The 23423-nt window shown below is 37.4% G+C and overlaps 1 protein-coding gene across 1 annotated transcript in view; it reads right to left on the bottom strand.

The window, feature by feature from the left end:
* LOC134647818 (leucine-rich repeat neuronal protein 1-like) overlaps positions 1 to 23423 on the bottom strand; it is a 348919-nt gene that overhangs the window by 14206 nt on the left and 311290 nt on the right. Inside the window, exon 6 of the mRNA XM_063502144.1 lies at positions 3867 to 3926. Within this exon, the coding sequence (XP_063358214.1) occupies positions 3867 to 3926 (60 nt within the window). The remainder of the gene's footprint in view (positions 1 to 3866; positions 3927 to 23423) is intronic.

Raw genomic sequence — 23423 nt, 5'->3', positions numbered from 1 at the left:
TATTTTTATTTTATTAAAGCTTCGAGAACGACTGATATTGATATTCTTACTAAGAAATATTGTAGGTATTGGCTGTCAGAATGATATTGGTATTTATTCAAGCGATGCGTAGGTGAACATAATATAAATATTGCAGACTAAACTACTCAATGATTTTTTGGCCTGTAGATTACGTATACGTATTCCCTAGTCGCCCATTGCCTTTCACGTCAAGTTTGATAGGTATGGCATAGGTATACCTATTGTCAATGCCATGAGTCGTGTACACGGACTATCTTTGTACAAAAGTCACCACGGGGCCAAGATTAGTATAGTTTACCCTACATTAGTGGGTACACGTGTTTCCAAATGTTGAACGTAAAGTTGACCAACATAAGCACTAAGTAGCGCGCTCGGTGTAAAATCCATTAGACGTTTTACAGCGGGGTGGAAAGTTCAATGAATATGCATTTATGATAATACGGGGGAACTACTAATGTGATTATCATTGTGGATGCTTCGTAAGTTATATTCCCGCTTGAAAGTTTTGCTCGGAGGATCTCGTATTTATTGTTATAAACATTAGAATGTTTTTCCCGTATCTAATACTCTCTGTTTTATATTTTGTAACTCAATTATGTATGTCAATTGTCAATAGAACTATAGAATATATAACTATATTAGAACTAATATCAATTAGTATTTGAACCTGCTGAGCTTACCCAATCCGAAAATATTGCCTGCTGAACCGATCAATTATGAAACATAATTTTGTTTGTATTGAATGTTTGACAGATTGGTGGCATTTGATATATCAAACAAAAATGTAGTTATTAGATTACTATAGGGTGGCACATCGAAGACAAATCATACATTTTCATGGGCTAGAAATGACACACATTGAATTTTTGACGTTGTACAAAGTGCCCAATAGTGCTAATATCCATGTGATATGCGACTTTTGGCCGAAAGGTGTCGTGCTTCGGAGGTTCCGGGGCAAGCTACCGAATCCGACATAAGGATAAATGATTCAACGGAGCCAAGCCGTTCTGTCACTAAAATAGTGTTTACATTTAGAGTTTATGAAATTTAAATGTTTGTTAGTTATTCTTTAAAATAAAGGCTTTATTGCCTCATCCAAATTTTAAAATAAATAAATAACTTGTGTCCACAATACGCGTTATTGGCGTTCCAAACAGATATTCTACTCCTACCACTGACTTAATATAAAAGAAATAGACACACAAAGCAGAACAAACACGTCAAGAAATGTGGATCCCAATGACGTTTCGCACCATTTGCATTGATGATAAAAACGCTTACGTAAATTTTGAGTCAAGATAAATGTTTCGTACAGAAAAGAGCTTAATGTCGTAAGCATTAAGTGTCAAATTTGCATACATAAGTACCAACACTGTTAAAAAATTTAGTCCGATGGCACTAAACGTAACGTATTTACGTCAAGCAACGTCAAACGAGAATAATGAACGAATGGAGTCACTTTGGTACACTTGAATAGGTATTACTGTACAGAAAAACCAATTGAAGTAATAAATAAAACAAATTTAATTTAATCGGGAGTTTAAATAAAATTAATTCGTGGTTCAAATTCAAACAAATTAAATTTTTAATAAGTAAGTATACGTCTTTAAATACTAATTTCCTTGAAATAAATTCAACTTATTAAATAAAATAACTGTGTATTTTAGATCTACATTTACTCATCGCACGGGTGCACGGGAACATTTAGGTACTGATTGGATTTTTTTTATAAAGTCCATACTTTATAAAAAAAATCAGGTTGTTCCCACTAGTTACCACCAAGTTGATATCAGTGGTAACTACTAGGTTTTTTTTTCCCACCTTTTACCACTGGTAACTACTGGGAAAAATAATTCCCACTAGTTACCACCAAAGCGAGTTGGTGGAAATAATCCAAAAAAATCCTGTGGTTGTCACTGTGTTCAGACAGGTTTAGCATTTACAGTTAGTCGATATAAGCCCTTATTGGTTGTCGGAAACAGGGAAATGGGCCGATCACACAAGTGCCGTTTTGCTTTGTTTAAAACTGCATCACCCCTATCTCTTGCTATAATTAAATAGCAGTCCACTTTGCACGTCGCATAGGTTTTCTTGGAAATCTTGAATTTAAACATAATATTATTCCTTACGAATACCATATAAAAATAAAAATAAATATTGACCTCACATCGACTCATTAGATTTTTGTTCCTTGACATCCCTTCTTTGGTACTAACAAATTAATTTATTCAAAACCATAAAATTACCACCAGATTACATAAATTATGTAATGCTATCCAAAGAACTAACCGAAAGAAATACATTCCATCCTTTTTCCTTGTTTTATCATTGTTATTTTTACATATTTTAACGGCACATTTCGTAATTGTTGACAACTTCACATTTGAGCGTTTCAAACAAGACTAAACGAAAAAGTAACGCGTGATCTGTTTCAACGTTACTTTTGTGGGGCCATTTTTTGCGGCTGATTGGGTATCCATGACTCCTACTAACTAGTCCATTGTCGCCCACGAAGACCCTAACTAAGCTGGATAACACTTTCTACCAGATAAAGTAAAGCCCACAACATGCAGAAAATATGTGACACTCACACCTTGTTCGTCCGGTGTTTCTACTGCTACATAATTCTGTATTAATGAATGCCAAAGGATGGCAATGAATTCCTTTACAAGGTTTTATAACTATGGGTATTATATCTATATTTGTTTCTCCTAAGATACAATTAAATAGCCTCATCACACGAACGTATTTATTTGATGTCACAATATTAATGTAAAAAGGTTGATTGCTACTCGTTTATTTCTATATTATTTATATGTTAAAATCTCGTGCGCAACGCGTTAACCTTAGAAAAAATATGTAAGATAAACCCGTTTACTTTTTCTTTTAATATACCTAATACAATGTGTTGAAGCTTTACTTTTCACGTACAGTAAGCGCGATTATGAACGCTCCGCCGTGCCGCGCGTTCTTATTCCAAACATGAAATGCACACGAACATTATACTCATTCCGGGAAGATTCCTCACTAGATATGTTTCCAGTTAATTATAACGTCCCAAATTAATTAGTCTACTCTGCCTCGCGATTCAAGATGCACCTCTATTGTTATTCTGGGTAGCAGGCAATAGTTGCTCCAGTTCGACTAGTTTAGTTCTGGAAATTCAGTATTCCAGTGTTAAACAGACTAGTTCCTAATTTAGTATAGGTGTTCTATTTTGCATTAGTATGCGGTAATCTGATATGTGTTGAACGTGTGTCGAAATGCTTTGTGTCCTGAAAATGTCTGTGAATAATCGTTTACAGTTCATTCGTTTAACTAAATCTGTTTCATTTAACTATATATGCATAATGGTTAAATTCAAGATTATTCCATATAACTATGAGCAATTCAGTGAAATCAGGCTTTATGGCTTGCATACTCACACACACATAACATCTTTGTATCGTTAAAAATACGCAATATTTTAATTGTTAAAGTATACTTTTAAAACCGCACCTATTTACGTACCTATTTATTATTTTACATACGCACACCACACTGTCGTTTTTTGCCTGGCGTTCCGTGTTGGTATTTTTTTAATATCGCTTCAGCCTTGGATTCCGGGTGACAGCTAACGCAGCTGCAAGACAGCGACATTTCCGTAGAAAAACGTACGGCGTGGACTGGAGTCTAAAGGGGTCCACTGATTAACAGGCCGCCGGACGGTAGTATCGGACTGTCAGTTAGAACAAAATTTTGACAGTTCCGAACAACTGACATGCCGATACCGTCCGGCGGACTGTTAATCAGTGGGCCCCTTAAGGCCTTAGGCCCAATAAGTGGTGTTATTAGTTAATACTTACAATAAAGGCGTTGGAGGTGAGCACGTTGGCGACCCGCCGGCTGACTTGCCACGCTGTCACCTGCAACAAACATAGATTGAAGGTAAAACATTGCTAATACGACAGAGAGGCAAAGTCCCTGCAAGAAACGTCAAGTTTAAACACATTGGCTATTAGTGCTAATCATAGAATTAATATGACTAGAACTACTGTCAATCTTCAAAAGTGCGACCAAAAATGAAATGCAAGTGTGTGCGTAAATTGTCTATGTGAGATCGAAAATAGTGATGTCATGTTACAACATATTAATAATCTGTCGATGTTTGATTGCTTTATCGACTACTTTTTCAAATGTGTTATTTTAAACGTTAAAATTCTACGACATTATGACGTATAAATAACACTTGCACTGCGTGTACTATCAAAATCGTTGCAGACTTATCTTAATGTAACTCTTCCTGTGTTGGAAAGTGAAGTTTAAATTTACCGCTAAACATGAGCACCTTCAAAAAGGTAGGGTAAAGGCACCAGTAGTCAGCCTTATAACGACTTTTTTAAGTTTGAACGTTCGGCATTTCTACAGGATTAGTCGGATAATTAAACAAATGACATGGTTAGATCAATTGTTTATCAGAGTTTTAAAACAAAATATTTAAAAAATAACAATCCTCTTTATAATATCTCTAATTAAGTTTAAACAAAAAGTGGCACTTTTCTCCAGTAGTCAGCCTCTAAAATCCAGTAAGCAGCCTCTGTGTACCCAGTACTCAGCCTATATAAACTATTCATAATAATTAGATCAAAATCACTAATATTTATATCAAAATCAACGATATTATAATATTTATTTTTCTTTATAATTTTTGTTATCGTTATTGTAGTTAGTTGTAGTTTTTAATTTTAGTTTACAATTTTTTGCATATTATATCAAAATCAACGATGTTATACAAATATCTATTTTTTATTACTATTTTAGTTATTGTTATTGTAGTTAGTTGTAGTTTTTAATTTTAGTTTATAATTTTTTTGCATATACATATGAACATATGTATTACTTACCTACTTGTTTACTTATTTAATAAATAAAAAATCTTATAGGTACATACAATTCTTATGACACGAAATTTGTTGGCCATAGGTACTTAATTAACTAATATTATTCTTGCAAACTAAGAATCGCAATATTTATTTTCTAATAATTAATCCGTCAAAAATTAATGAGGTATTTCAGGTAATATATAATTATGTTCCTAGTAGGTATTCGGTAAAAAATAATTAATCGAGTCTATGCAGATCTAATTATCATTAATAAACAAAGTCATATACCGACCAGGAAAAAGCAAAATGATAGTTATGTATAGTTAACGTCAAAAATATGTATACACTTTTGAACCTTATTTCAATGAGATAGGGTTTAAAAATGTGGACATATTTTTGGCGGCGACGTACCAAGCAAGGTCAATGGCAGAGTACTGGATCCGCGAAACCCAGTGCTCAGCCGCATTAAAACGTTATTTCAAATGCGGCTGACTACTGGGTTTTACTTTAAATTGACTAGGGCATGCCTAACTAAATTTGAAAATGTAAATTTAACGGTCCTAACGGTCGCATTGGCTCGAAAATAATAAAATAAACGAATAACCCAAAGGTCAGCCGTGGGGGGCTGGGCACTGGATTCTTTGGAAAAAAGTGTTATCCAGTGGCCAGCCCCCTCAATTTATAAGTGAAATATTGATATTTTCATTCAAATATAATGCAATTTAATAGATAAACTAATAAATAAACCAATCATTAACAAAAACAATTACTTTTAACATTAAAACATAGTTTTTCTTGCCTGTTAAGAGAACACCACGTGCAGTAAAAAATATGGCGGACATGACACTATTGCACTCGTCGACAAACAGCACCTGTATGAACGAGTATATTTCTTCCCCCCGTTCCCTCACCGCACCTGTCGTGTGACGTATTAACCAATAAGGAATCAAAGCTCCTATTTGACTACTCGCGATTTGTTTAAATGAATATACCAGATATTTATGACCAATAAACGGCTCAAAAGGCTGACCACTGGTACCCGGCTGGCCACTGGTGCCGTTACCCTATAACAATCGTTATTATTTGAAGTCGGTTATAAAAGCTAATATCTTAATGATGTCTTGTGAAGAAATAATTACATAGCTATTAATATACCGACAAGTTATCGATACTGTCATATGAACATTTTGTCAAGCCCTATCGTAAAGTAACAGGTTATGTTTTTACACAAAATATTTTAAATTATAGACTAATATGATAAAATATTAGCACACAAAGGAAGAAAAACTTATAATGAACTTTATAAACCGGCTTCTTACACTTTTTACGCTGTTAATTTGACAAAATATCGTTATGAAAATTTCGCTAGGAATATCATAAATCCTCTGAAATTAGTGTTTGCTTGGATTATTTGGCACTGTAACACTGAAATCCGGCACACTACAAGACACAATCTTCACTGAATTACTTTATTTAATACTTTTCGTCCTAATCCGTGTATATTTTTCAATTTGAAAATTACTGTGATACGCTCTTGGCCGTCCGCGGCCGTCGTCAAAGTCAAAAGTGGTCACGTTTTCTCATTGGTAGTCTGACTCTTTCGCACTCATGGTATGTTCATATACGTGATGGCTTCCCTTTCGCACACTTCAGCTGTCTGTCAAGCGCGAGCGCGAAAATGACAAGTCTGTGGTGCTAATACAAAGGGGTAATCAAACTCCGAGAGCTATTTTATTTCTGAGTTAGCAAATAACTCTTCGGAGAATATTTGAAGAGAAACGCAGTCAGAAAATATTAATTGATCTTCAGAGGTTAATTTGACACACATTGATTCAGTCCAAAATGAAGCTAGGCAAGGCTAAGCCTAGATCTAGAAACATTTTGGTCTTTATTACGTAATATACTGCTACACAGACAGGATACAATAATATAGGTCCCGAAAGGGGTACTATTGCATATTCTCAAATGGTCGATGATTTAATTGAAATAGGTATTATGATAACGATATTAAGTCTATCACAAGTGAGTTGAGCCATCTGAGCTATAATCGCCATAAACTATATACATATCTGTGTCAATTAATGTATACCTATAGTCAATTGGAACATGCATTTTGTTTCTAGGATGCGCTAGCTTTAATAGGCACCACAAAATAAGTAAAATAAAAATTAGTCAATAATAGAGGGCGCCACTGCACACACTCGGCAAATTACAGACATCCGCCACCATCGCTCCGCACTCAAATAGACGCCCGCAAGTAATTGCATGGCTCGCAATTGTGTTGGAGATTCAACGTCGAAACGGGGGTCAACTATTCATTTAGATGTTCAAATGCTTTGCGATGGATCCCAGGATTTAGACAAGTTATCATGATTACCTATTAAATTATTAGTGGATTTTTGTGCTCTATACCTACGTGGGCCCGTCCACACGGGACAATTTTCTCTGTCTGATTAAATTGTCTGATCAAATCAGGTGACGCTAAAATATATTCACGCCAATTTCTTTTCTGATGATATTGGTCAATTTCATCATCCCGTCTGGACTGGCCTAAAACGTACCAGTTCATCAAAAAAAAAAAAAACAACATTATAAAATTATTGTAGTTTTTAATGTTTTTACACCTGACATGACATGACATTTTTTTAAAACCGTACGTATACGTACGGTTTTAAAAAAATGTCATTAAAAATCAGTCAGAAAAAAAATGTATTTCATTTGAACCACAGATAATGCTATGAAGTGAACTCCCGCAATATTTAAAAAACAATTCCATTTCCACAGACAAGAAAATTCTTTTTCAACGCGGCAGCACTCCCGATCCACACATGTGCGCTCCCACCGAACCCACGATTATGTCATTTCTCGACCGTTTATAACATTAAATTAGCTCAAGCAATTGCTAGGAAATACTGAGCAAAGATAAACCCATGCCTCGGAAAACCTGCCGCTTCTCGTATTTATAATTCAGGGCCAATTTATTTGCAAAATTGAAACGAAGATAATTCTTAACTTTTTTAATGGCTGTGTTGGTTAAGGCTGTTATTTTGTATTCTATGTTTGATTTACGATTATTCAACTCGAGTTCTCTTGAAAATCTTTTTTTTTCTTATTTAATTTGTGATATGAACTACTTATATTTTCTTTTATACGAAACTAGAACAAACCCCGCGTCTCCCACGCACTTCACGTTCGAAAATTATTTGAATTTGAAATCGGAAGTCTGCCGCTGGGCACACTGATGGTATACTTGGTCAACCAGATCTTGACAGTAGAAAAAGGCGGCAAATTTGAAAAATGTAGGCGCGAAGGGATATCGTCCCATAGAAAATTTGAATTTAGCGCCTTTTTTTACTGACAAGATTTGGTTGACCAGCTATATTTCATTATTTCATAACACCGAAAATCATCGAAACGAATCCATTTAATAAATTAAATGTGTATTTTGTCCATTATTAGATACTTAGATCAATTCATAAATCGCTAGGACAATGCCAAAACACAATGTGTAAAATACCTAGAAAAAATACAAAAATTTTGTTTATACCTACAGCTTGAATTGCCAGTGTAAAATAATTGATGTCAACGCTAATTCCAAGACCTAGGCATTGTGCCCGTTTCCGTAGAATGTAATATCAGCCCATCAATATTTAATGGCACTCGATGCAGGCTATTTATGACGCCGGCTTCACTACAACCTCATTGTACGGACCTGCTTTCTTCGGTAAACTTTTTAATTTTTCGCGAATTTCGCTATGAACAGCATACAATGGAGGTTTACAACGGATGTTGAATTTTTGATGAGTTTCTTGCCAGGGTGATAAAAAATTCTTACCTAGACTTGAAAGTTACTTGACGTGTTTTATAATGTATAGTTGTCTGAAAGCTGCCTTCAAACGGTTGCTCCTCCTTATCCAATGGAAAACCCCTATTTCTGAATCACTAGCTTGATTTAAACTTCCTTAAAGATTTGAGTTCGCAGACTCCAAAAGAGCCAATACGTACAACAACGGATCACAAAGCCCTCACACCGACACTACTAAAAGATTGCATTTTCTGTGAAGAGTATATAAAGCTTTTAAGACGCTGAAGGGGCCGTGATTGTACCATTGCCTGTTAGGTAAACCCTAAGAGGATCGACTTTTGTTTACCTCGGGAAGGATACACGGGCGGGACAATCGGCAAACAACTTCGCCCCTTGAAAGGATTGCTGGATACAGAGCAGAGATTGCGTAAGTAGTCGTAAATATCAAGTTTACTTGGCGATGAACGCCCGGGCCGAGGCGTCCGACATGTCATTTTCTATGAGGGCCGTCCGACGATCACGTGGTGCTTTCCATAGAAAACGATGCGCCGGAAGCTCCGGCCCGGCCCCGGCCCGGTCTAGCGCGAATCATCGCTAAATTGTGGTTAATTGGAAAACAGCTCGCAGCCTTCCCGCTAGTGATTACAATAAGTGAATAAAGCTGCTATACAATGGAAATACTTAAGCATTCGTACGCATTGAGCCAAGTTTCGCCCTGAATAAGCAACAAAAGCACAAAACGATACCAGTCACTTAATCTAAAGGAGTTTTCCGCCAACAGCGAATATTGTCGAAACTAGCAACATCATTACCGCTTCGTTTTGCATTTGTAAAAACGCCTCGACTCGGCCGGTGACATGGCAAATAACTGAAGCGTTTTCGCACGCTCATTCCTGTAATGACCGGCCAAACAAACCAATGCCGGCAAAAGTTTCAACTTAACAACTTTCCGGAAAATTCTAAAAACAAATATGGAGTTTGAATACCGCTCGTCAAGGCCGACGCGAACGATTTTAACAATTTGCTCGCGTTCGAAACACGAAACTGAAAATGCATTTAAGGATTAATGGCGCACTATACGTTGTCTAGTCTTTTCCTGCGTTTTATTTGCGCGCGAACAAAACCAGACTAAAGGCCAAGCGGGAAAACAACGTGCTGCATTTCGGCGCTCGCGTTAAAACAAAAAACGAACGATTTTCGCAAAAAGTACAGCAGAATGCAATAATGGAATCCTTCATGTCCTGAATCCTGTAGAATCGGAGGAGTAATCTGATATGAGGCCAGTGCGGTGAACAATTGTGTGATGGCCGAGAAAGCTTAATTAATTAGCTATTATGAGTGCACTAGGTATGCTGTTAATCTGTTAATAACTTGCTAAATTGTTTGCAGCTCTGGTCGCGAGCTATTTATCATGTAATACGTGAAATGTTGCCAGTAAAAATAATTGTTTTATTATAATGGCTTTTCTGTTTTGGCTTATACGTAGGTAGCTAATATGTAACTGGCTTGTTACATCACCGCCCGAAAAGCTTTTTGACAAATTAAAAGCAAATCCGTTATAGCATTCCAAATTCAAACATTTGGTCGTTGAAAGGTTTGTATAAAGGAAGACATTTGAGTAGTTTCCCCACGTCGCTCGATACCCTGCGTCCCTCGGCCTAAACACACGGAAAAGTGTTTTAAAACGCCCATTCGCGGAGAATGGATATGTTGGAACGAAAAAGGTTTGGAGTACAAGGGTTAATGCGTCTTGGTGGCCAGAGGGTTTAATGTAGCCCCGGGGGTGTTTAATTAAGGCGAGAGCAGTCTAAACATTTTAAAAACTACCGTTTTACGGCTAGAACACAGATTTTACGAGTGTTGGGAGTGTTAATGCTAGGTACTAGCGCCGAGGAAATATATTTCGGAAATGGTACTCCATAAAAGCACAGTGCAGCTTCGCAAAAGGAAGCAACCGACGAGGTTTTCTGCAAAGAACCCCCCTTTTGTGAAGAGCATTGTAGCGAAACAAAAGGGAAACAAAGCGTACGCATAATCGCAGTATTCCGTGACGTATCAATATCTGTGTTTTATCAGAGTTTTACTACGACACTCGCGGCAAATTAACCCTCCCGGAGCCGAGGTGATCCCTAATTTTCAGATACATCTCGGGAATAAATAGGGGATTAGGGGTGGCGCGTAAATAACGTCGTGTCACGCCACCGCCACCGTCGCCGGAGATAAGGAGCGAGAATTTCGCTTCGGCAAGCGTTCGGCGAGCAGCGTTCCATTTACATTTTAAACTTGGGAAGAAACACTTTGTTATTATTGATGAAAATACCAACTTAGCGTGACAAATCGACTGGGACCAGCGGAACATCTAATCGAAAGAGTTTGATGTAGAGCCAGCTCCAAAAGTGCGTACTCTATGAATAAAATCCATCCATAAAGTGGGTACCTATGTACTTTGCAGCCCGCTTTGTAAACCTCGTAGAGACATAGTCAATTAGACACTTGAACACACACATGTTTAATGATTTATAAATCACAAAAAAAGCACGTCCGTGCTTTTCTATCAAGTTTAGACTATAGCCATGTCTAACAATAAGTATAGGTCTATGTAAGCTGGTGCGGGTGCACGGAGCGGGTGAGCGGGTTAATGAAAAATAGAATGAGTAACGCTAAGGACTCATTTAGACGGTGCGAGAACAACTTGCATGCGAGTTTCATTACATTGCGTTATTTGATCGGTCGGCTGAATTGTTGTAACCTTCATGGTCCGCAATGTAACTAAAATCGCGGCGGATTTTACCTACATTACCATCTAGCGGACGCCTGGTAAAATTAGAACTTATGGCCTTAGTGGTAGTCTCAAAACGCTTATATTTTGGACCAAACCTTTGTTACTGTATGAATTACCGCGTCTATTGTTCAAAAGCGCTTAGCTTTTACACAGCCGTGCGTTTGCGCATATTGCGCAGTCGAAAAGAGCATAAACATGAAAAGAGCATAAACATGAAAGGAGCATAAACTTGAAAAGGGAACTTCGTAAGTTGCTTTTCCTAGGGAGTTGTATTGTTTGTGGTTATAACTGGTTCTAAGAGATATGTTTAAGTTATGTCATGCCGAGTTAGTATCACGGAATCATACACTACGGAAACAACAACATAGGTATGCCAAGAATCCCAGCAACATTGGTAATGTAATGACATTTGCAGTTGGCAGTAATGTCACGCTGCAATACTGTTGCAGTAATACTGGTGTAGTCGTAGTATGAATGCGAACAGTAAGGTCAATGTGGCTAATTCCGTCATAGGGACTATTCCGTCCACAAGCGTATATTTCTTTTCTTTTTAATCGTAGGAACAAAACCAGCTGCTTTAGATTGCTGAAACTAAAAGCAATCACTGCTTTGTCGGTGAAATTATCAATTTTGTTCGTTGTTCGAGAAAAATGCTAGTATATAGACGGAATAGTCCCTATGACGGAATGAGCCACATTGAAAGGGCAACCATAAAACAAGAACACATGAGGCAATGATAACTTTAAACAAGAAACATCTAATCTAACACGTCCTTGAACGTGGGAGTAATCTCACAGTGAAAGGCGGTATTTACTCCCTGGCAGGCAGTTTCATCCAATAGCCAATCAGGCGCAAGTATCCAACAGTTAATTTGTTGGCAAAGTCTTGTTGAACAAACTTGTGCCGATACCGTTCCGACTGGGAATGAATAACGCGCTCTAATTTGTACGGATACCGCTAAACTTATTAACGCTACACGAGATGAGGTTAACCTCAAAGGGTAACTTTAGCGTGTATCCGTAATGCTAAACCGCTAGGCCGATCGCCCGATTTTGTGCAAAGGAACGTATACAAGATACTATGCTTATGGTATATGGTGATCAAGATAACGAATCTTTGATGGTTTAACAACGCAAGCACCTTTGGATTAGGATTGTAATATTAGGATCGTTTTAAAGAAATATTACAAGCCTATCATTCGGCTAACAAAGAGTAAAAAATCCTGCGAGAAAGTCTTCTTCGGCGTCTTAAAAAATCAGCAATAACAAGCTTGAAGTACAAATTGGACAACCCTATAAGAACCTATTCAAATCTCGGTGCGCCGTCTGAATACCAAACGGAAAAATCTTTGAAAATAGAATTTTCATAACTCTTTCCAATCACGAGCGACGGGGAACGAATCGACCCGAGAAAACCCGAACGGTCGCGCAGAATGCGATCGGTATCTCTAAAACTGTTATCCTAGATTGGCAACAAACTGTGTTTAAGTTAAGTCACTGGCTCAAGTGACTAGACAGCCCTCGCTCTGGGGTGTATCCATGCAGTGACTGGATTTGACCCGCCGACGGTCATCTCGCCACGGCTACGACCCATTCTGTTTCACTGCGAAATATACTTCGTTAAGTAACTTTTATACGTTGCTCAAGTAATATATTTGAGGTTAGCTCCAAATTCAAATATTGAAACAGAACTGCTGGGTAGCAAAATTATTAAACAAGTTCAACTTAATTCAATCTCGGTGCTTAGAACTCATCTAAACAGTTTAAATATTGCGTTATCAAGATAACGAATCAAAAACAAACGAACATAGAAACAATTGGTCTATTATGACTCAATTTCGAAGTAATCTAAGTTCTAAAACTACAACTGGAGAATAAAGTAAACCGACCTGACGATTCGAACGTTGAACTACGCTTAAGCTGGTATTAACGTCGAAAGTTCTAATTTTATTTATCACCGTTTGAACCGTTCTAATTGTCGAAGAAGTTTCGCGAAGTTTTGGCGCAATTGTAGTCTCTTAGAGTGTTTGTCACCTTTTTGGTCGGCGAGAGTGCTCAGGGCTAAGTCCGAGAGGTCTCGAGCGTCTCGAAAGGGTCATTTCCATTTGGGAGCGTGCTGAAGTGACGCGATCTCTTAGAAAATAAACCGGATTTTAAGAAACAGCTCCACTTTTCTTGTATGGGTCGAGTGCCAAGTTCAAGTGTGTGTCGTATTAACATAGCCGCTCCGGCTGATAGAAGTGAAAGGGAAAAGTGAAAAGTGTCATAGGCGCGCATTTGCATATGCAGCGTGCCAGAATGTTTCAAATCGTTTGACATGTCGTAAAGTTGAACGTTAAATATATAAATAGCGACATTTATTTTCCTATCTGCATGTTTATTTGTGGTCATGTTTGACCATGAATTATAATGTGGGCGAAGAAAATTCGGCATGTTTTACATGTTATTTTTTAAAACGAGCTAACTTTTCGTGTTTCTTTTTATTCGAGACGTCAAATACAAGAGTCCGTAAGGAAAGGACAGGACGACCTTTTCACATCGTCGCTTTGACCCTCGTCTTGACAAAAAATAATATAGTATTCGGGCAGAACTGAGTTTTTTATTAAGTATATGCAAATAAATATTTTGAAAGAACAATCTGTCAACGATAAACTTAGCATAACTATGAATATTTTTACAATATTGGTAAACGCGAGTAAAACAAAACATAAATATCGTTACTTTATGAGTTTTAACGCTACAAAAGTTGCGAGTTAAGTAACTTATGAATGGCGACAGTTTCGGCGGAATTATTTCCATATACCTGTCGCCATGGACATGGAGATTACCTCATATTATTGACAGAACATGACGAATGCTTTAAGTATACATTCGAACAATGATACACCCGACAGTGACCCGTCTTCATGCATTCTTGAGTGTATTTAGTGTTATTTTCCATTACACACACATACTTACATATAGTATACATACCCAACAATTTATTCCGCTTAACCTTAGCTTAGCGAACACCGGTCCTCGGGTCAAAAGTTGGCCCCCTAATCCATGGCACTGGTGTTATAAATTAATCGGCCACCGTCCCTGGGCAGTCCTGGCCTGTTCACAAACCAGCTGCCAAAAGATATGCCCAGTATAACTTGACCCCTTGACCTAGAAAGCGTGCAGGGTTACCAGATTTTCATTTGGGTCCACGGTATTAAAATTCGGGATTCGGTGAGGAAATTTGGGACGCACAAAAGTATTTATAATAATAATAAATGTTTATGTATGTATGTGTATGTGTGTATAAGTACTCTCCAAAGTAAATTTCCCGCTTTTTAGGACATGACCAAAGATAGGGACGTCCTGAAAAGTTCAGGATATTCGATCACCCTTAAAGGCGGTAAAGATAAGATAAGATAAAAGAGAGTTTATTCAAGTAGGCATAATTACAATGCGCTTATGAACGTCAAATAAAGCTACACCGGCTCCAACCCTACACCTGTGCCCGGAGAAGATTTAAAACCCCCCTCAATTGGAGCAGGGTATCCCAATATGGGACCGGCAACAAACTCGGTTCAAGGGTAACCCCCTTTATATTGTTTTATAAACGTAACAATGTACTATGCGGTGTGAACTAACAAGAAGATTGCTCATGAATAGAGGTAGTATATTATCAATTGGTAATCGTGTTACGTAAAGTTACAGTATGTCGAAAGCACTTATCTCGTTTATAGTTAGGGATCCCGATATTTCATATAACACTGGCGCAGTCAGTAGGACTCAGTTAAGTTCTTAAGCTTGCCTACTTTCAAACTTTCATAATTGTAAACGGGTTAATATTTTGCATCCATGTTCTAGTACCATGGACAACACTGGAAGTTCATATTAAAAATAAAAATACCGATGGGTCTTCTTAGACGAAGGTACCTTTACGCTGGTATCACTACAGCCGCGGATCTCTTTGCGAATGTGAGCCCTGTAATTGTGACAAATGCCCCACGCCAGCCGGCGATAATGGCCGAAGAAATCCGTTCATAAAGAACCTTCGGGGAGGATTGCCGTGAAAAAGCACCCTTTGGACTGGAATCGTTTTTGCACTTGAAAAATGAAGTTGAGCCACTTCGGTGAATTACGTTGGTAAGATGGGGAGGTTAGTGGACAACGGGTATGTTGAAGCGTTAAGTATTTAGTCTAAAAGTTGACCATTGAGAAAAACTATACTAGATGGCAATGTTGAATGTTGAGAGTTAAGTCCCGTTCGAGTCTTAAAGACTTCTCGGCGAAAGTAAGCCACAGTAGAAAGAAATCTTATTTCTTGGAGTTTTCATATCAATAAGAAGACCAACTTATAACTTCTAAGTGTGATAGTGCTAAGGATGGGATAATAAAGGAGTCAATTTTGGTTGTATTTGTACGTATTTTAAAGGTTTCTTGGTCAAGTATAGCCATTATATCCTTATACGATTTAGTAAATTTGTATTTGAACTTATGATTCTAAATAAGTATACGAGTACACATGTTTAACAGATAACCTGGACCCGAAAACGCAATTGCAACGGATACATACGTTTAAATCAATACCAGCAAACAATTGTAGCATTTGTAAGTAAATATTACTCGGCAAATGACTGTTTATGCTCCCAGTGTATTCCCGTCCTTACCAAGCATAAGAGTCGGTCACTGGAGCCGCGTCCATTATAACTTAAACTTTATTCTGGTTTTGATTTCTTTTTGGATCTAATTTTGATAATACTTGTAGCGCATCTCGCACTAATTTAAGTTACCGTTCGGATTCATGCTACACCAGCATTACTGCTGCAGTATTGCGGCGCGACATTACTGCGGACTGCATTGTTGTCACAAAAGTCAAAATTTCAGGCGGCGATGCAGATATTTACATTTTTTTTATTGAAAATTTAACAAAGATTACAACATTGTAAGTACCTTATAAATCTTATAATCTAATGTTTCGCTAAACTGTAAAGCAGTTTGTTGGCGGTAGCAACGCATACGGCAGTAATGTCGCGTTTCTCAAATTAAGTAGGGCAAAAAAGTTCGACTCGCAGTGTCATAGTAATATCGATTTATTTTAGCAGCTGGAGCGAGCGGGCGATTATCGCTCGAATCTGTTAATTACAATCCCAATCGGTTTTATGCCAGGCTTACAGAATAGGCGGCGTAAATGATCGCGCATTTCGGCGCAGCGCATCGATATTACCAACAAAAAATAAGGTCAGTATCAATACGTTATTACGGAGGTTTAATCAATGTGCATATCTACGTCAATTCTTATTTACTCAAAACTACTGAAAGAGATCCCATAAAAGTATAAGTTCGCCTTTATACTGCCTATCCTGAGTTGCTTAGTGACCGACACTACGGTTTCCATAGGGGCCGCTTGGCTGGTGAAGTTTTGATGATTTACCTGATACATCGTTTGGCACAGGCTATCCAAATATAACCAAAATATTTATAAGTATTCAAACGAATTTGATTGGTTCAATAGTAGATGTTTAACATTCTGTTTACTATCGCTATTGTAACTAGTTGTTAGCAGTTAATAAGGCAGTGTCTATTACCACTGCCACCTTTACCTCGCTAACCCAATAATCCCTCCTGATCTATTTATACAAGACGCAATACAATCTGGATCTCGAAAATGAAATTCCAAACTAATGATTAGTTCCGGGGCCAGGCCCCCGGCTAATCAAATTGGTTATAATATTAATCACGTTTAGATTGCGTTCAAAGGGCCCCCGTGTCGTCAAGTATTCACAAATTAACTCGGTACAGTCAGCCGAGGAAGCTATACAAACGAAATATGTTAAAAAGGTGTATTAAACAAGGCAAATTAAAGAGTACAAACATCTAAAAGAAATCTTGCTTGCAGATGGCTCTTTAAGATTCCATAATCTTATAGCGCCACCTATGGAGGCATGAGGGATATAAGGCATTACCAGTGTGTGTGGTAACTCTAGTTGTTAAAAGTTGGCGATGGATAAATACAATTGTACGGTCAAAATTTTTTATTTCAGCACAATTTCGTACCTTGTCACAATGACAATCAATATGAAAGTTGCTAGGGACCTCATACTGTTGTCACTGTGACAAGGTACGAAATGGTAGTGAAATTAAATTGAACGTAGGTACATCTACTACAGCTGTCAGACTCGGCACTTGGTGTGTACTCGCCACGCTCACGGGAACATGTTTTTATTTGGAGTGTTTATATAATACCTATGTAATATCTGGGAGACCAAGCAAAGCTCGGAAATCATATAAAAACTCGAAAATGCGCGTTTTCTTAGAGATAAGACCAAGCTAGATAGAAGTTTCGCCCCTGAATCATTATCATTATCATGAATATAGCAAATTTCATCGAAATCGTTAGAGTCGTTTCCGAGATCCAGTAGAATCCACATCGAAGGGAACTGACAAACACGTCATACTAAGCGGAAGTCATATAAAGCATAGTTGTACAACTTCTTATTTTTGTTAAGTTTTCCAAATTAATCTCAAATTCCTTTGTGAGAGATGAGTTTTATTAAACTTGTAACAAATATCAACTTGTCACTGAGAATCAAAACTAACATACCTTACACGCCACGAACGCACCAAACGTCCTCGCAGGGAAAGACGTGGTGACTACTGGTGACGGCCACGAAAACCAGCGAAGGTGTCAGTATAACCGGACATAATTTCATGGAAATAGGATTTTTAGGTCATAGTAAGCGGTTTGTCACTATAAGCGAAGTCATCTTATCCGAATTTGTCACAAAGAGTTTTATATGAAAACCAAACTTCGCACAGTAATTACGTCATAGTAAGCGGTTGGTCAGTATAAGCGGAGTCATAATAAACGGATTCTACTGTATATGATGTGTGTATGTTTAGTATAATTTGACGTAGGTAGTCAAAATGATCTGCTTGCAAGACCAAGAATATCTTCTGCAGCACTATTCGAGAATTTTAGCGTGTCGTAATATACTGCCTATTAGTTGCTTTCGTCAAAGGCTGTACATTTTAATAGGTTTACTTGCGTGCAAAATTATTTATTTGTGATCTAATTACGCGTCTGCGTGTGTCTGAGAATGTGGTGACTTAATTTAAAATTCAATTTGAACTTAACTTGCCTAACGCCGCCATCGTCATGGGGTCAATGCCGCAGTCAGACTTGTTGGATGGGGTGGTTTTTTTATAATTGGTTAGGTTTTTTTTGTAGGTAGGTATTATATGTTATAGTTTTTGCTTTTATTTTATTTCTAGTTTTAATTCAAGATTATTGTAAATACATACTTAGGTATTGCAAATAATAAACATGCCTATTTATTTAAGCATAATATTGTCAATTCCTAAATATATTAGGTATGTATTTAATTATAACAAATGGCACGATGTAATGTTTCATATTAATTATAATATTTGTTTCTGAGTTGTTATATTCTATAAAGTAAGGAAGTATGTATCGTCGCCTAGTACTGGCTAGTATCTATAGTACGAGCTTAGCTTAGTTTGGGGCTAGGTTGATCCGTGTAAGATTGCCCCCAAATATTTTATGTAATTTAATTATCTTGTTAAAAAGTTTAAGAAGGTTTACAGTCCTTAAAATAACTTAAGTAACGTAAAAGTTCATTGAACAGTTTAAATCTCCATAATTTGTCACTGTCCGATGGCGTAGAAAAATTGAATTATTCTGGATTTATTTTAACAAATTAGTCTGACGGAAAAATCTCAGGATTTTCTGTTCATTCATTGCTGAAGGATTTCAAAAATAAACCAATTTATAAATGAGTTCGTCTTTGCTACTTGTATGTTTTAAGTAAATTTACCTACAAGTTACAACCCCTACTTAAATATTAAATATAAGACGACTTCTTTACCAAACATGTATTGGCAAAATGCCAAATAAGTCAAAACTTATTCGTTCCAGAGTTTATATGAACGTTACTAAGTATATAAGTTCTTATGAAATAGCTTTGTTTCAGTTGACATTTTCGTAATAAATACCTATCGAAACTTCTTTTAAAACCGTATACATTTTCACATTTTAATTTCGCCAAAACAAAAGCCTACCTAACTAAACCCTGTTTGAGTTACTTACCTACCAATTATTTCTATGACATTATTATCATAATTATACTGTCTTATTATTAAAAAATCCCAGAATACAACTTCGCTGATAAAATCTCTCAAACATACCAAAATAAAATAATATATCCGCGAAACGGTTTGAATAAATTAAGATTGGGTGTATATATTTTGGCTTAGTAGCGTTTTTAAAGCTAATGCTTTACAATTGTATGCCTTTTTAGTTTAAAAGTGTTTGAAACTAAAAGACAGGTACAGTCGACGTCAACTATATATGACGCTTATCACACGTGACACTTTTTCGCGTGTTCACAAAGGAGTAAGCTGCAAAAGCGTAAATAATATATATCTTTGACGTCGACTGTACACATGCTTACCGCCTTTACATTTTTATTGCGGTTCATGTGTCGAGTCTTTAGTCAAGCTTTCATAACTGATTATGGCTTTACCTACCATAACAACTTTTTAGTTTATTAAGTAAGAATTTGTCATTTGACAATATTTTTTCCATTTTCTCAAGCAACCGCATCAAAAAAGTAATATTGTTGCGCAAACTTCCTAAGATTTCGGCGATGTCAGCGCCATGTTAATATAAAAGAATAAGGAAAAGCAAAATTTCCTCGCTCCCTGTTATGCTGCGGATTTTTAAAAACACTTGACGCGCCTGAGGGAAATCAGCAAGACTGCTCACTCTCGATGGTTACGCGAGCTCGGGCGAGTCTATTCTCGGCCGAGTCTATTCTTTGGACGAGTCCATTTATCGGGAAAGTGTAAGTTCACCTTGAGATTCGCAACAACTATGGGTAATCGGAAAATAGGCAAATATCCTTAAGCATAGATTTATAAGGCACAGAGTGTTCGTACATACCATGTGAAGTCATTTCAAGTGCGACGTCACGTCGCACTCGTGTCACCGTTTTCGAACCGCCCTGGCAGTTCTCAAGGTCAAATTGGTTTGTGTACACCTCCCGTTTAAAAATCAGAAACACAGGAAAGATGGTTGTTTGTGCAGTGAGTGGCTGTCACAACGCATCATATCATAAAAACAAACAGACTGACATTACATTTCACGCGTAAGTATCGAGTTTAATGTGATATTTTTACGTAATCGTAAATACAAAAATCCTAAGTTTCTTCAGCCGCCATTTCTTATAAATGTTGCCAGTGTAGTGATTTTTTTTTCCTCAAAATGAGACATGGCGTTTTAATTCTAAAATAAATACGCTTAATTGAAGTTCCTTGTATAATTGCATAAAAAATATATATTTTTAAGTATTTCATTATTTTATTTCAATTTATGTATTATTTTATGCACATGTTAAATAAAAAATAGTCAAAATGTATCCGTTTTTTTATTGAAAACTTATTTCACAAAGTACAGAAATGCAAAAAATCCTTAAAAGGAACATAAAAAGCTTTTGCTACAAAATCAAATCTACACACATACAAATTATTAATAACCAAGTGTTAAGGATGTTAAAATACCCCACTTTAAGAGAAATGTCTATATACTGGCAACAAGTTTTTGTATAATTATATGTGTGTGTTGCTGAGCGTAAAACACGAGCCTCGCACGCACACATCGATCGAGTTTCGGCTTCACTTTTGACAGCTCAGCCGTATGGGGGCTATCTGTCTATGCGTTATTCGTTTAAGTCCTTAAGCTAAATATATAGTTACCGCTGCACACCGATTTCACAGTAATAAATACTAGCTCATCTAACCCATAGATGGGTAGCTCGCCTTCGCTTGGTGCTATGGGAATACACACTATACACAGCCTGCAACATGCAGGAGTTAGCGCAGAGGATATTCATGTTTAGTGGACCGTAATAAGGCATGCTGAGGCCGCACGGGGAACTTGGTAAGTGCACGGAACGCGTGAGCCGAAAGTTAGTGAGCTGATTATTCTAGAAATTCCATGGTAGCTTTTGTTTTGATATGCTTTTAGAATAGCCAATGTTCTTTGAGTAATAACTGTTTGATGATGATGAAGGATACTGTTGGATTTGACGGAATAATGTTCATATTGCCTATGATCATAATTATGATATTCTAAATGTATGTAAATTCAAGGCAATTCGGCATATTAGGTAGGATTAAGAAAATATTATTTAAGTATTATAAATGTAGGTACTATACATAGGTATAATACTCGTAATAATTTTTAGTGTACCGCACAAACTTTGTTCGTAGTTGTTCGTAGTTAGTGTGTTCGTGTTTGGTAGTATGGGATCACATCGGTCTTGCAAATCAGTTAAATGTGTTTTTTTTCACTGCAACTATTTTTGTTTAAGTTAAGTTAAAGTTAACTTCTACTTCAACAATTTTAGTAGAATAGATAATCTAATACATAACGTAAATGCACCTATGTGCACTGAAAACGAGTCATTTATCATTGAAATTATATACAACGTAATCCGTGTTCATAGCACTTGAGTGTATGTAAATTTCAGCGTGTATTTGTTTACCCGAAGTGATGGTTCCGTGTTTTTATGGCTCGTTGAAATTTACAATGCAAGTTGGTCCGTTACGAACTATTCAGTTTACTGCAGTTGTGGAACAAGGAGAGCTAATGCTAGTCCGTTGACTGAGTGTACGGCCTCAGTGACGAGCGGCCAGCGGCCAGCGCCAGCGGCAGCGGGGCGTGCAGCGGGTCGTTCAGCGGGTCGTGCAGCGTGCGTGTAGCGGGGAGTGTAGCGTGGCGTCGAGTGTCCAAGGGTTGAGTAGGGGATTACTACATAAGTGCGACCCCAAGTGTGCGATGCATGATTGTGCGACAATATTTTTTTAACGACACTGCAATTCTGCGAAGTGATATTGTGCGACAGTGATATTCGACCAAACTATAGTCCGGCATTTATTTTTGATCGAAATTAAATTGTGCGGCATATTACGGCTCGACAATACTTCTAGTGCACGACAGTATTTGAGGGTCTACGGGTAATTTATTTTTAACATGGTCTCAGTACACTGTTTCTTCTCAAAAAACAAGGAAGGTTGTGAAGGAAATGTTTTTTGAAAAGAAACACTTAGTGCGGTGGGACTGTGGTAAAAATAAAGTGCGACCATGGTTAAAATGCGAATATTTCGCACAAACGATGATTCGCTCAAACGGCACATCGTATAGTCGTGCATCGCCTAATAATGTTTCGCACGAACAATAGTTCCCACAAATGACATGTCGTACAACCGTACATCGCCTAATCATACGTCGCACTAACAATACTTCGCACAAGCGTGTGTCGCACTCCCGTAGTAAACCCTTGAGTAGCGTGTATTGAGGTGGTTCGCATACGTTTGCATTTGTTTAAAATGGACGCCGCGATTGGTCACCTAGTATGCACACCACTTTATGAGAGGTAATAATTACAATATAAGTAGGTAGGGTTTAGGGTATGGGCATAGAACAACAGACTACGACTACTCAGAGGAGTACTATACATTATAATTACGATGTCATTATCAATGCGTTGTTACACTCATAAGAAATTGTATTAATCTTGAACAAAATCTTGTAAAAAATTCGCCGTTTAGTCATTATTTTCAGAATATTGTTAACAAAGTTTGGTTTAACAAGCATATCAACGATTCCAAATTTACCTGACCAGCACGGCTAGCACATGATTACCCGCGGGATAGCTCGCGCCGCGAGAGACGGCAGTCGCCCGTCACAAATTTCTATCTCTATCTGTCAATTCCTCGATTTTGGCAGCACGAGTTCGCACATCGAGAAAAGAGTTCCACGAGAGAGAGCCATCCCGCGCGCGACTTAGCCAATGTGGCCATTTATACATGGAACAAACTTTTCATTCGTGGCAACACTGAATCGGTAAAATAATAATCGGATAAGTAATGAATAGTCAGCCTTAGAAACGGAGCGT

This window comes from Cydia amplana, chromosome 5, assembly GCF_948474715.1.
Source record: "Cydia amplana chromosome 5, ilCydAmpl1.1, whole genome shotgun sequence".
In the NCBI taxonomy this organism is placed as follows: Eukaryota; Metazoa; Arthropoda; class Insecta; order Lepidoptera; family Tortricidae; genus Cydia; species Cydia amplana.
The sequence above is the reverse complement of the archived record's forward strand: the minus strand, read 5'-3'. Positions and strand labels throughout refer to the sequence as shown.